General features: G+C 47.5%; 1 protein-coding gene across 1 annotated transcript in view; it reads right to left on the minus strand.

The window, feature by feature from the left end:
• Positions 1-12,839, minus strand: part of LOC135917856 (uncharacterized) — a 51,136-nt gene that overhangs the window by 33,814 nt on the left and 4,483 nt on the right. The window contains exons 2-7 of the mRNA XM_065451446.1: positions 11,808-12,235; positions 9,201-9,413; positions 7,203-7,610; positions 5,228-5,406; positions 4,126-4,240; positions 3,017-3,259 (exon numbers count right to left, since the gene is read on the minus strand). Coding sequence (XP_065307518.1) covers positions 3,017-3,259; positions 4,126-4,240; positions 5,228-5,406; positions 7,203-7,610; positions 9,201-9,413; positions 11,808-12,215 — 1,566 coding nt within the window. The 5' untranslated portion in view covers positions 12,216-12,235. The remainder of the gene's footprint in view (positions 1-3,016; positions 3,260-4,125; positions 4,241-5,227; positions 5,407-7,202; positions 7,611-9,200; positions 9,414-11,807; positions 12,236-12,839) is intronic.

Raw genomic sequence — 12,839 nt, forward strand, 5'->3', positions numbered from 1 at the left:
CGACATGTAACTGCCAAAGCCCATATGCATATGGCGTTAGCTGATATAGAAAGGTTGACTGTATGTGGTAGAGCGTCGGCAAGTCCAAGGGTTGCAAGGTTGAACAAAGTAGGGCTAAGAACCCCGCCCTGCGGGACGCCACGGCAAGTGTAATGATCAGCAGTTAGACCATCTGCAATTTACCCAAAGAAGGATCTTTTGAATAGATAGCTCCGAATATACTGAAACATTCATCCACCAATTCCATTATTTTCTAGGGCATCAAGGATGGTTCATGCGTTAAATTAAAACAGCCCCCTTTTACATCGAGGTAAAGTGAAACCGACATAAGCTTGAGGTGGTGCTGTTGCACATTGGTTACGACGTCGATGGCATTCTGAACAGAGGAGCGACTTCTAAACCCAGTCATGGCCTCGGGGCATATGTTGTGGCGCTCAAGATACCACTCAAGGCACGTGAGAACCATTTTTTCCATAACCTTCCCAGCACAGCTGGACAGTGCAATAGGTCGGTAAGATGATAGGTCAAGTGGCGGCTTAGGTCAAGTGGCGGATTTCCCGGTTTTAGGAGTGGCATCAAGCGGCCGGACTTCCATCCTTCAGGGACACATATGTACGAGGAATGTATGCTGCCAGGCATACATTCCTCGTACATGTCCCTCCCTCGTACATCCTCCCTCGGGTCACACGGGGCCACCTAGCAGCGCCGGGATGAGGTCTACGCGTGGCACGTGTATTACTATATATTTGGACAAGACTGACTAAATATATGCAGAATGTTTCCCATAACTTGAACCAAGGATATAAAAACAAAAGTGGTTAACCGCAAGTGAATGAAACCAACGACAAATGGTTTGCCGTCATGCGTTTGCCATGAGAAACGCGTTCTGACCATTCTTGTATGCCAGATCGCTCTCTGCTTTCTATCTCGATGCAGGGAAACTGCGGTAATTTCTCAGGCTGATGGCATGACGATGGCGTCCAATTGTTTGTAGTGTTCGATGTCGTTGCATTCGAAACTTTATCATAACTACCAATTTAAACGAATTTCTTCGTAAGCTACGTATCGAGACCCGCTCTACGATTTTGGTAATGTTACGTAATGTTTAACGAAAAATAAATACAATTTGCGGGAAAGTTTCGCGTGTTATGAAGAAGGTGACATCTACAACACAAGCGTGTGTATCACCTGCGAGAATGTGTATCACCTGCGAGAATGCAACACCAACTAGTTCATGTATCCATCATATTGCAAAGTTTTAGGGTGTTGGGAGACGGGCCAGTGCAAAATTGCAAAAAAAATGCACTGAAAAATGAATTTGTGATGCTCATTGCGCCGAATTCTTGTGGCAGCGCGATACAACTGATACCGGACCGGAAGGCTAATTAATTGGTTGAAGCTAGTTTATTCAGACTAATTCCTGAAGTAGGTGCAATCTACATGAGTAAAGTAGCTGAAAAAGTCGCTGGGATCTCAAAACAATATGTTGCGTGTCAGTCCTAGCTTGCTGAGCTAAGTTTGTTGCTGCATCTGCTCTAAAAGCTAAGTCGTCGTTAACAAAATGCATAATTATGCCACAGAAGGTGTGTGCTCAGATCAAAGAATTTAAATATGCATGCTATCAGAAATGCTTGTTTCACGTGCTTCCAGCCCTCGCGCTCCATCTTGGTGAACGCTGCTCCATCTTGGTGAACGCTGCTCCATCTTGGTGAACGCTGCTCCATCTTGGTGAACGCTGCTCCATCTTGGTGAACGCGGCTCCATCTTGGTGAACGCGGCTCCATCTTGGTGAACGCGGCTCCATCTTGGTGAACGCGGCTCCATCTTGGTGAACGCGGCTCCATCTTGGCGAGTGTGGCTCCATCTTGGCGAGTGTGGCTCCATCTTGGCGAGTGTGGCTCCATCTTGGCGAGTGTGGCTCCATCTTGGCGAGTGTGGCTCCATCTTGGCATACACGTAAAATGCAAAAACGTATTATATCGTTCAAAGCTGACGAATTCGATATGTCAATTTATATCTTACGTGAATTTTTTACGTTGTGCTCAAGGGTTCTGCAAAAGCTGCATTTCCATATTACTGAACTTCTTTAGATTCATGTGTAACATATCAATATTGTCCACTTTAGATGTAATATGAATGAAATTCACAAAATTGGGATATCGTTTTTCGTTGCTGAGTTACGGAGTTGTAAACTTGATGGTCTTGTTTTCTGAAAATTTGCGATTTTTGCCAACCTTTAGTAAAAAATTGTAAATGATCTAAATCAAGAATTGGAAACCAACAGTCACTGATTTTAAGCTTTTCTTTTAAATGTAACAAACCGTCATATTTGATGCAGTGGTTGCCGAGAAAGACGAATTCTCCTTTTACATGTATTTAGATGTATTTACCCGAGCTAAAGCTTCATCTTAACTCTTCGATTGGACGATAGCAGTGTGCACGCAGGAATCCATGAGCTTTCGTCCACCAGCTCACGATGCTGCATTCGGCCACCGACAGGGCTGACGGTGCACCGACGATTATTCCTCCGATTAATCGTCTTTGTCGGTGCTTTTCGCACTGTCATCGGTTTCGCCGAAAATCCGCAGATCCCGGTGTTAGGCAACGTGTTCTGCGACTCGATGATCTCATCGTGAGGCGCGACAATGAACACTCGGGGTAGTACTGAGAACCTTTCGTGAGCTTTAATGGCGACATAAAAAATAGAAGTAGCAGCTTTGTTGTGCCCTCCGTTGATCCGCTCCGCGTAGTAGATTGGCACTGTTTTGACGGCCTCTTTTTTTCCTTCTACGTACTACCAGGAGATTATATAACTCCTTTGCCGTCATTAGCATTCGACGCACATATATGCCTCGTATATATATCCGCAAACGCAACCACCGAGATACCAAACGACCCAGCAGCAGACAGCAGCCAGCAGCAACAGAAGCAGCAGCCACACCAAACCCTGGAGGGTGTAGGCAAATAAAGCTTCACAGTACGCTGCAAGAATATATGCAAGAATGTATGCACGCACCTCACTCGCCTCTTCATCCAATGCAGCGCCATCGTTGACCACGGAGCGAATGAACTGCTCACAAGTCCGGCCCGGGTGGATCGTGCTGCAGGCCACACAGTACTCGTTCCGGCACGATGGGCAGCTGAGCCTTTGCGTACCCGGCCTGACCGAGAACTTTCCTGGACAGCCCTCGACCGGGCACCGTAGAATGGCCAAGGGCAGCAGCTCTTTGTGGAGCGCGTACTCCCTTTCAGTCATCACCTGCAGTGCGGAGGCACAATATATCTGCTATGACTGAGAAGAACAAAGATAATCCGAGGGGCTGTATCTTTTTTTTTTCAGTCGACCGTTCGATGACACAGAACATGAAGCTAGATAAAGCATAGCGGACGTTAATTATTTTGTTTAATTGAAATGTTGAACTAAAAGTCATGCAGATCCAACGCACATCTTGGAATCTATGTGAAGCGAAGCGTGCGCGAAGGGGTTAATCAAATGCTGTAAATTTGCCCATTTCATTCCGGCATCTTTGGCACAAAGGAAACTGGCACGCGCATGCGCACCTGTGCTACTCAATATCGCGCAGCGGTCATCTCAACGAGCTACAGTGGGCGTCGGCACGATAGAAATATAAGCGCGATTGTGGCCTAATGGCTGAAGCATGGGACTGCTGTGCTGGAGAAACAGGGGTCGTTAGATCCCACCATTGGGAACGTCTCTCAATTGTTTCATGCATGAGCTATTCTGCAAGACAGCAGCAGCACCCACCAGCCACCGTCGGGAAAGTCCGGGAGAGTTCGGAAAGAAAGCTTCGCTTTGACAAGTTAGAGGAAAATGAAAGCGAACGAAAAGTTAAGTTGCCGCACGCGGTGACCCAACCCGCATCTTCAGCATTTCGCGTGCGGCACTTTTCACTTTAGACTTTTGTTTCCCTTTAATTTAATGCCCTTTACCTCCTTAACATTACAGACGAGAACACACAGCAGCGTTTAATGCACTGCTTATCGCGATCATCAAAAGGAAGGCTGTGAGGGACGATGCTATCACCCCAACGCATGCATTGATAGCAACTTAGAAAGCTCCTAAACAGGTCAGTCTTCTTTTTCAGCCATAATTTCTATACTTACAGATTTCAACGCTGACTCTTGGATGTAAGAGTCGCAGGAAACGCCTCCCTCTGTGACGACGGGGCAACGCACAACATATGTGAGCGAGCCAACTCCAGTCGTGTGAATGCACTCTCTGCAAGGACGATGGATTAAATAAATCAACGGTTGCAAGTCTTCATTGAACACTCGTTAATGTGGTGTGCAATGTTAACTTATCCTGCTCGCCTACCAATGCAATGTCGAGTGGCATAATACTTCGCAACTGCATTTCCAACTTTGCGGCGTGTTTTATTCTTTTTCTCTCGTTAGTAGCTATATATAAAACGCGCGTTTATCAATCAGCCTAAAACATCATCCGAATGCAGTGCAGTTGACAGCTGTCAACGAAAACAACCCGAATGGTGTTGAAAGAGCGCCATCGCTTAGAAGCTCGTGCCACTTCTAAACGCGACGTTGTGCTAGAGACTGCTCCATTCGGGAGTGGCGCTCGTCGCGTACCTGTAACTACGTTTTCCCCAGTTTTCTTATTTTTCGGGAATTACGCTTACTCCACTTGACTGCACTCTGGAAGAGGACATTCATTCTATTTGCGGAGTTCTCGTATCCCTCCCGATGGAGTTAAATACGACAAAAACGCTCTAAATCTGATCAAACTGCGCGATAACGAGCAGCATACGGACTAGCAGAGGACTTCATGTGAATTCGTTATCACCCGACTTCCTTTATCGGACACTGAAACCAAAGCACACGGATGTTTTCGCATTCCGCGCCAATCTGAATGTGGCGACCTCGCGCTCAGCAGCAGCACAACTAAGCCACCACAGAGAGTCGCAAGCGGTTCATCGCGCAAAAGGAGTTGCCGGCACAGCGTTTTCTTTCCGAGCTAACGGTCTGCGCAGATTAACCAGTGATGGCGCATTGACTGTCCAGGTTGTTCAAACGGTCGCCGTTTGAACAACCTGAACCTTCAAGGTTGCATTAAGCATCATGCAGGGTCGCGTGCAACTGTCCTGGTTACGCCGAGAGAACAGCCGCATGCTCTGGCGATATATTGTGCAAGCATACAGCGGGGTAAATTGCCGCTTGTAAACAAATCATGGTCGATGTCTTATCGCCTTACCTGCAGAGGAAGTGGCCGCATGGAGCGACTTCGACAAGGTCCTCGTAAGGCGATTCAGCTAAGCATGCGCTGCACTCGAGCATCAGGACTTCGACTTGCGCCGCCGCCGCCCGAGCCGACTCGGGCCATGAGCTGTGGCCGGGTTGAAGCTGCTTCGGCACAGTTTCACTCCGATGAGACTACGGACAAAAAAAAATACAGGCGAAAAATAATGCATAACGTTCGCTTCTATACGATGCCACTCAACCGTCCCGTACGCGATGTTGGGCATAACTCAGAAATGAGAAAGAGAAAACGTATTCATTGTTATTATCGTCACATTATTACAAAATATAGGGTGGGAAACGGTGCAATTTCCTGCATCGGGAGTCAGAGGGGATGGAATAGGGGAATCGGGTGTGAAAGGTAGGCTTGGTTTTAGATCTACTCCTCCCGCCTCGAACACAATTACAGCTTTCTTTAGTTCGGTTCGCCCTGCGCTGTACACATAACGGTAGGGTACCAACACGCCCAAACGTGGTAACAAACGGCGCACACAGAGAGAAATGCTACATTCAAGGTCCGCCGATAAATAAAACAGTTCATAGTGCTGGAAGCTGTAGAAATTTTTCACAACTTGCCTGTATGCAGGTTGGGCTTTAGAAGTCGTAATACTTAACAGCGCTGTATCTAGCCATCGCCTCGTTTGAATGAATTAGGCGCGTTGCCGCGTTCAGTCTAACTCCCTGACTTGCACATTTATTGACTGCTCAGCAGCGTACGGCACCCTCCGTTCCTCATCATCGTCATTAACGTAAGCATACTCAAGTTTCCACTATAGGATCTGAATGCAAGCTACTCGAACGGCAGCTTCTTTAAAATAAACATCATAAAAGAGGGGTGTGGTTGCCACTTGCTTGTTCGGGATTTCGCGCTGTTTCCAATATAACTTTAATTTACTGCAAAGGAAACCCGCGTGTCGTAATCTCGAGTCATTCCCCTGTGCCAGCCACTCCAATCTAAATATAGGAGACTTAATTTGCCGTAGCCCTGCGATTTCCGATCACCTACTATTTCATCTTCTTGCCGCGGGCCTTCTTTACTATGTTTCTATTTTGCCTTTAACCTGTGGCATGTTACCATTTCTAGGCACCACATTAGCGTGGACCCACTTCCTGCTAACTTCAGCTGGAATGTGAAATTCGTGTTTTCTTTCTAATCTGTATTAAACAAAATTTACTCAGTTTTAATGTCCCTCTAATCGTCACTGAGATCCCTATATCATGTTATCATTACGCTTAAATCATCTGCTTAAATCATTGGATGCATTTCTGGAGGCGCAGGGGGCCAAAATAAAGCAAACTAGTGCATTTTAGTCCAAGCTCCGCCGACGCATCCTAAAGAAGCTAAATCGTAAATACGTGGTTGTTCCAGGTGCATATGTAAGAAATTGGCAATTATCCGTGTGCCTTATTTCCCCAGTCTCCGAAGACCTGTTTCCTGCAAATATTTATGCCGTGAAGCGTCTTTAAAAAAGGCCCGAACAGGGTCGCTTGTTGAGACCGATGTAACGAACACACGTTATATCATTATGGCTTATATATTTGCAACCATACCAGCCAGGTGCCTTGCTTTGGTATCGTTGCGAAGAGGAAACAAGCCGTTGCTCGACCATGCATGCGTGTCGTGCACAGATGACGAAGTTGTCACACATGCATGACTCATCCGGAACTGTATTTAACTTTGCACGCGTGGCGTTCAGAGAGCCGTAGCTCGGTATAGTGCGTTTTTCCATACAAGCAGGAATAGTCGCGTTTGAAAGGGCTCACTAGGCCATCATAGGTGTAAGATTTATCAAGCTCGAACTGCTGTTCATCGGGTGTTGCAAGGCATACGAATGTGCGATATGTTGCAAAAAAAAATTTGACGTTTGCTCGGTTATGCCTCCGCGTATCTCTCCGTGTATCCTAACTTCTCTTATCCCAATCTCTCTTACCTCGGTCTCCGTCCGTCCATTGCTCATACTGTTCGCTGCCTTCTGAACAAGGAGTTCCTTCTGCATCGCTGCTTCTCGGTTGATGGCTGCTTTCGCAGCAGCGACGCAAGCCGGTGGCCGGTCGCGCGACTCGCTGTCGTCACCCCGACTGGTCCTCGTGTTTGGTTTCTCTGGATAAGTCTCGCTGGGCTCGCCAGCCGTCGCGGCCGCCGATTCCCGCTGCGACCGGCGGCGCTCCTGCTCGTATGCCTCGCAGGTCCGGAATTCGTGCACGGCACAGCATTTGAGGCATGTGATGCTCTCGCAGAGTTGGCATTTCAGTTGCTCCGCGCTAACGCCAACGAAGGCTGTAAATTCGCAACCCGTGCCGGCGCACCGCACTTGCATCTCGTCCTCTTCGTCATCGAGCTGCGGGTGGAGAAACGACGAGAAGTTTAGAGAGCGATGGTTCGATAGCATTCATTCATTCATTCATTCATTCATTCGTTCATTCGTTCATTCGTTCATTCGTTCATTCGTTCATTCGTTCATTCGTTCATTCATTCGTTCATTCGTTCATTCGTTCATTCATTCGTTCATTCGTTCATTCGTTCATTCGTTCATTCATTCGTTCATTCATTCGTTCATTCATTCATTCGTTCATTCATTCATTCGTTCATTCATTCGTTCATTCATTCGTTCATTCATTCGTTCATTCATTCGTTCACTCGCTCACCCCTGTATTCTAGAACTCTTCTCCACTCCACTGTTCATGGAGACCTCGCCTCAAGAAAGTGGATGGTAGCGCCACCCCTCGACAGAAGTCGTCACAGTATTTCACTGATACAACACAAGGAACGCGCTGTTAACACTGGCTTCCGAGAGCGGGGGCGATTTGGCGTCGCGACGATGCCCTCTCCCCTCACGCAACGCCTGGCGCGCTACTGCGGCAGCGTGTGTGCACTTTTGCCCGCTCTGCTCCACTGAGGCTCTCTTGTGCCGCGACGTCGCGGCCAATTTAGGCGCTTTCTTTCTCCTGCAGACGCGGGACACCGGCTTTTTCGCTCAGTGAGGCATTTGACGCTTTCGCATCAAAATTAGCCCTAAGCCTCTACCAAGCGCAAACTTTTGCTCTCCATGCGACATTATCTATTTCAAATACAGCAATGTAGAAGTCTTCATTCCAACATTTATCGTTACTAGTCATCTGAAGTTAAAGCGTTACTTGACATGCTTTAGATGGATGCATTTCTTTCACTGCGAATATATTTGTGATTTAGGAAATGAGTCGGAGAGTGCCTGTCCGTCCCTCACGTTTTAGACCAGGCACAGCACGACGTGACGCAAAAGAAGATATACCCGCACAGGTATCCTTTGTTTTTTCCCTAGCAAATCAAGAAAGCAAGTTGTACAGTTATAGCAGGCGTCATGTTAGTTTGCTATATCAAGTAACACTCAGTGACCTGCAGTGCCCAAGATAGCTTTGATGATGGCCATCGTTTGCACACCGCCGCTGTTGCGCTGAATCTGACAAACTTTCCCGAAGGTCAGTGTCAGTACATGAACCGCAGTGGCTCTGTAAAGGTGGTTACAACCGCGCTGCGTGAAGATATCGAAAAGATGTCAAGAGTTTTCTTGTTCGTAGTACTGTTAAAGGGGATAATAAAGATTCAACATAGATTGTGACATGCCTGTTCAGATCGACATATTTACAAGCAACTGGAACCTTCTTTCAGGGGATATTAGAGGGACTTGAACCAGAGATATTGAGTTGCTCAATGTAACCCGAATACACGCTACAGGAAAGGAGGAGAGGTCGGCCTGGAGAGCATGTCTCTAGCTTGGTACACCCCACTGAGGTAAGGAAAAATGGGAGATACAGGAAAAGAGAACTAAATGGCGGGTAACTATATTATACTAGAGTGAGCTATTGTACTGTATGGAGCCGCCCTACTACTTAGCCCAGCACTATTACTTCTTGTCCGGTACACATCGCAAAATCTACATCCGTGTGCATACCTGCCGCCTATACTCTTTGCAGGTGAGGTATCCATGTACGGCATTACATTGCAGGCACGTGGTCTTCCTGCACTTGTAGCAGAACAACTTCGTTTCACCCGCGTCCACGTAATCCTCGTAACCGCAGTCCTCGGTGCGACAAATGGCCTTCCGCTGCTGGTGCGTTGCACCCTGGTCTCCTAGCTTGGTCTCCAGGTCAACCTCTACAGGCTTCTGAACGAAGCGAAGCATGGAAAAATAAAGGAGTGGAGCGGGCAGAAAAAAATGTGGGAGTGTATAAGTGTGCATAGTCAAGAAATGTTATTCTGTCTTTTTTAAAGCGAAGCTTTCTTGGTACACTGGCTGCGTGCCACTGGGTACGTACCCGAATACGCAACTCGGGGCACTGCGTTTACGCCAATGGACAGGTGTCCATTGGGTCATCATGCAGAATGTGTGTGCCACTTTAATCCAAGGAGTATAGAAGCATTAAATGTATTTACATATGTCATACTCCTCTTTGCAAGCACATCTAACCAACATTCCTAGAGGGACAAGCAACAGCTTATGTCGCGGGCCCGGGAAGCAGCGAAAGCTGTAGGGAACCAGGACTGAGGGCCTCTCCCAGGCGCAAGCAAGAAGACGAGCCGGGTTGAGTTTTTTTTTAATAAAGTTATGTCATCTACCTCCTGCCTCGAGAAACACCATACAAAGTCTTCATCTTTCACATTTCACGTTGTACTTGCTTAATGGGACCTTTACGGAACTAGATTAAGAGTGTAGTCACAACCGCACCTTTTGCCGAGCTGCCTTTATGAAGCGCATAAGAGCTTTGGTGGTCTTGTGCACCCTTGGTGGTGTGGTGCTTGTGCATGTGTGTGAGTTCTTCGGCTAAGGTCCCAGGATCTTTGATTGCAAGAACGTCTATTGTCTAAGCAGCCGAGGCGCCGAGTATATGGCCGCGATTCAAAGGATGGACAATAGCACAGAACAAGTTGAATGGTTCCGTCGTATTATCAAGAACGACATGCGGCGCTTTTTGGCCATGGCGATGATCAATTCGTAAACTTTTGTGAATGCGATGTTCAACCACATGCATGCGTGACACTGAAGTTGTTTCACGGTGGGAGAGTCCGGGTGGAAGGTGGATGCAGAGACGCAACAATGCAAGAAGGGCAGACTGTACGCCATATTGTAACGTGTTCGCCGACGTCTTGTAGGCAATTATGTATTGCAGAAAACCTCGATTAACAGTCTTCAAAGGGATCTACTATTACTTCATCGTTGACGGCGTTCCCAAGCTGGCCAACTGCCTCCCGTTTTGAACTTTCTCAGTTGCGAATTCGCAGTTTTTCTCCAATATCTCGATTGTGAAGGGCAGCTGGAGTCTATCGATAGTCTGGACCGCTCATCGTTTCTTAAGACATGTCCGCCGTGTTGGCTTAGCATGCACCTGTTTTTCCCTGTCTCCCTCGCTCAATAAATGCGAATATACTGTGCTCAGCTCGCACACCTCCATAGCAACTAGATTCTTTTTAAGAATTTGGTCTCCGCCTCTCTCTTCTAATGGGTTTTAGGCGTGCCACGTGGGATCAGGACTTCTCCAACGAGTTATTTCCTTCGCATTTGTAGGGTCCGTCAAATAATGAGGAGGAGGGTTACCATCACTCGCTCGTCTTCCACTTTAAAATGAGAAAAAAAGAGGTAAGAGAACCCAGGGGTTCGACTTTCTTTTGTGAGTCACAAATGCAATTACTTGAAGTTTATAGACAAACAAACCAGGCAAGGCACAGCAAAAAAAATAATAATTTTACCTGGAGTGCTAAAAATACGGTGTTGATCAGAGAGCAAGCAGGGGTAGCCGATATTATAGTTGACATTAAGAGAGAATGGAGGAGGCAAGCCATGTAATGCGTAGGACAAATAACCAGTGGACCATTAGAGTTACAGAATGGGTGCCAAGGGAAGAGAAGCGCATTCAAGGACGGCAGAAAATTAAGTTTGGTGATGTGAAATTAGTAAATTTGAAGGTGCAAGTAGGAATCAGCTTCCGCAAGACAGGGATAATTGGAGATCGCTGGGGAGGCCTTCGTCGAGCAACAGACAAAAACAAATAGGCGGTGGAGGCAGCGCAGGCTGCCGATGATGACGATGACGACAATGATGGTGACTGAAATATCAAGAAAAGAAAATTAAAGTGGTTGTGAAATTTACTCGCCACCGGCACTCACACCATCGGCGTTTAGGTTGAGCTCCTGCCGGCGGGGCAATGTATTTTAGTCGGCTTTCATTTTCTTTTTCTTCATTATACATTTCAATAGAAGTAATAATTTTCCATTCGCTCTGTTTGTCTTCACTGGTAGTTACATTTTCTTTTTTTATCGCATAGGTTGCCACACCGCATGCTATAATTAAATAAACTTGTACAGGCGTTCTTCGTTAGCAGGTAGCACAAGTGGCTCGTCGTACTTATTGTCCACAATTAACCACTCGTAAAGTCTGTGGGACAAATCTGTCCATACACGAGCACCCCTAAGCCGTTTATCTCGTGTGGCCTTTATCCCGGTACACTCCATGTATAGTGGGCAACACTCGAAAATTCAGTGAGCAATCCGTCATTGCACTTACCTTGCTGGGCGATGTTGACTGACGTGTGACGGCCGCAGAGCGGGGCCCCCAGGTCGAGCTGAAGCTCGCAGAGGCGTTAACCGAAAGGGGTCTTGGCAGCGTCGTGGCGGAGGCAGCTGATGGCGCCGAGTCCTTCGGCGACGCCGGGTCGCCTTTACTCGACCGGGGTGACCAGGTGTCAAAACTCTTGCTGCGAGCGCCCGCCGAGGTGGGCGAGCGAACGGGACTCTTAACCGCGGGCCCTCGCAGCGCCTGGAATTCCGCGCAGTTCATGCCCTCGTGCGCCGCCTTGCATTTCAGGCAGTTTATGTGGCAGCAGGCGTAGCACTTGGCGAACCTGGCGCCGGGCCTTGCCTGCAGGGGCTGCCCGCAGGTGGACCAACTGCAAAGCGTCTGCTCGGCCTCCATGGCTGCTTGTCCGGCTGCACCTGCAGCCGCAATGTCGGGCGCGTTCCAGTTCCCGCTAACAATGCATGCAGAGGATCTACGCTTACAGCTCACACGACATGCTTCGAGCCGAAGTAATAGGACGCACCTGGAAGATGTCTCTGCGACTTGACGTCACACCTCGCCTCGAAAGAAAGGTTAACAAAAACATCGCGCCATTTCGATTCTCTTTCGTGTACGAAGCAATTAAAATCACAACGTAGCTTATATTAATTACGCAAGAAAGCGTGAATACCATTTTCTCGCGCTCGGGCTACCTTCTCGTTAAGTTTCTAGGCATTCTGTTTAGCCGACATTTTGTTTGGACGGCATTAGTAGCATGCATCGATTTCTGTTTTGGTGCTATATACGCGAAGCTGTCTTTTCTGCCGTTTCGTCAGAACTTAAACAAGACCCGAGATTACCGCTGCCAGTTAGATGTCTATTTAGCCCGCTACGGCGCGAGTATTGGAACAACCATTCATTACCAGATGTTCATCGGTGCCGCCATCTTGGATTCCTTTACGAGCTATCTCACACGTTCTTGAGTTGTTATTTAAACTTATTATGGTCGTGAAACACCGAAGGCGCGTTTGTATATCAGTT

This window comes from Dermacentor albipictus, chromosome 2 (assembly GCF_038994185.2).
Source record: "Dermacentor albipictus isolate Rhodes 1998 colony chromosome 2, USDA_Dalb.pri_finalv2, whole genome shotgun sequence".
In the NCBI taxonomy this organism is placed as follows: domain Eukaryota; kingdom Metazoa; phylum Arthropoda; class Arachnida; order Ixodida; family Ixodidae; genus Dermacentor; species Dermacentor albipictus.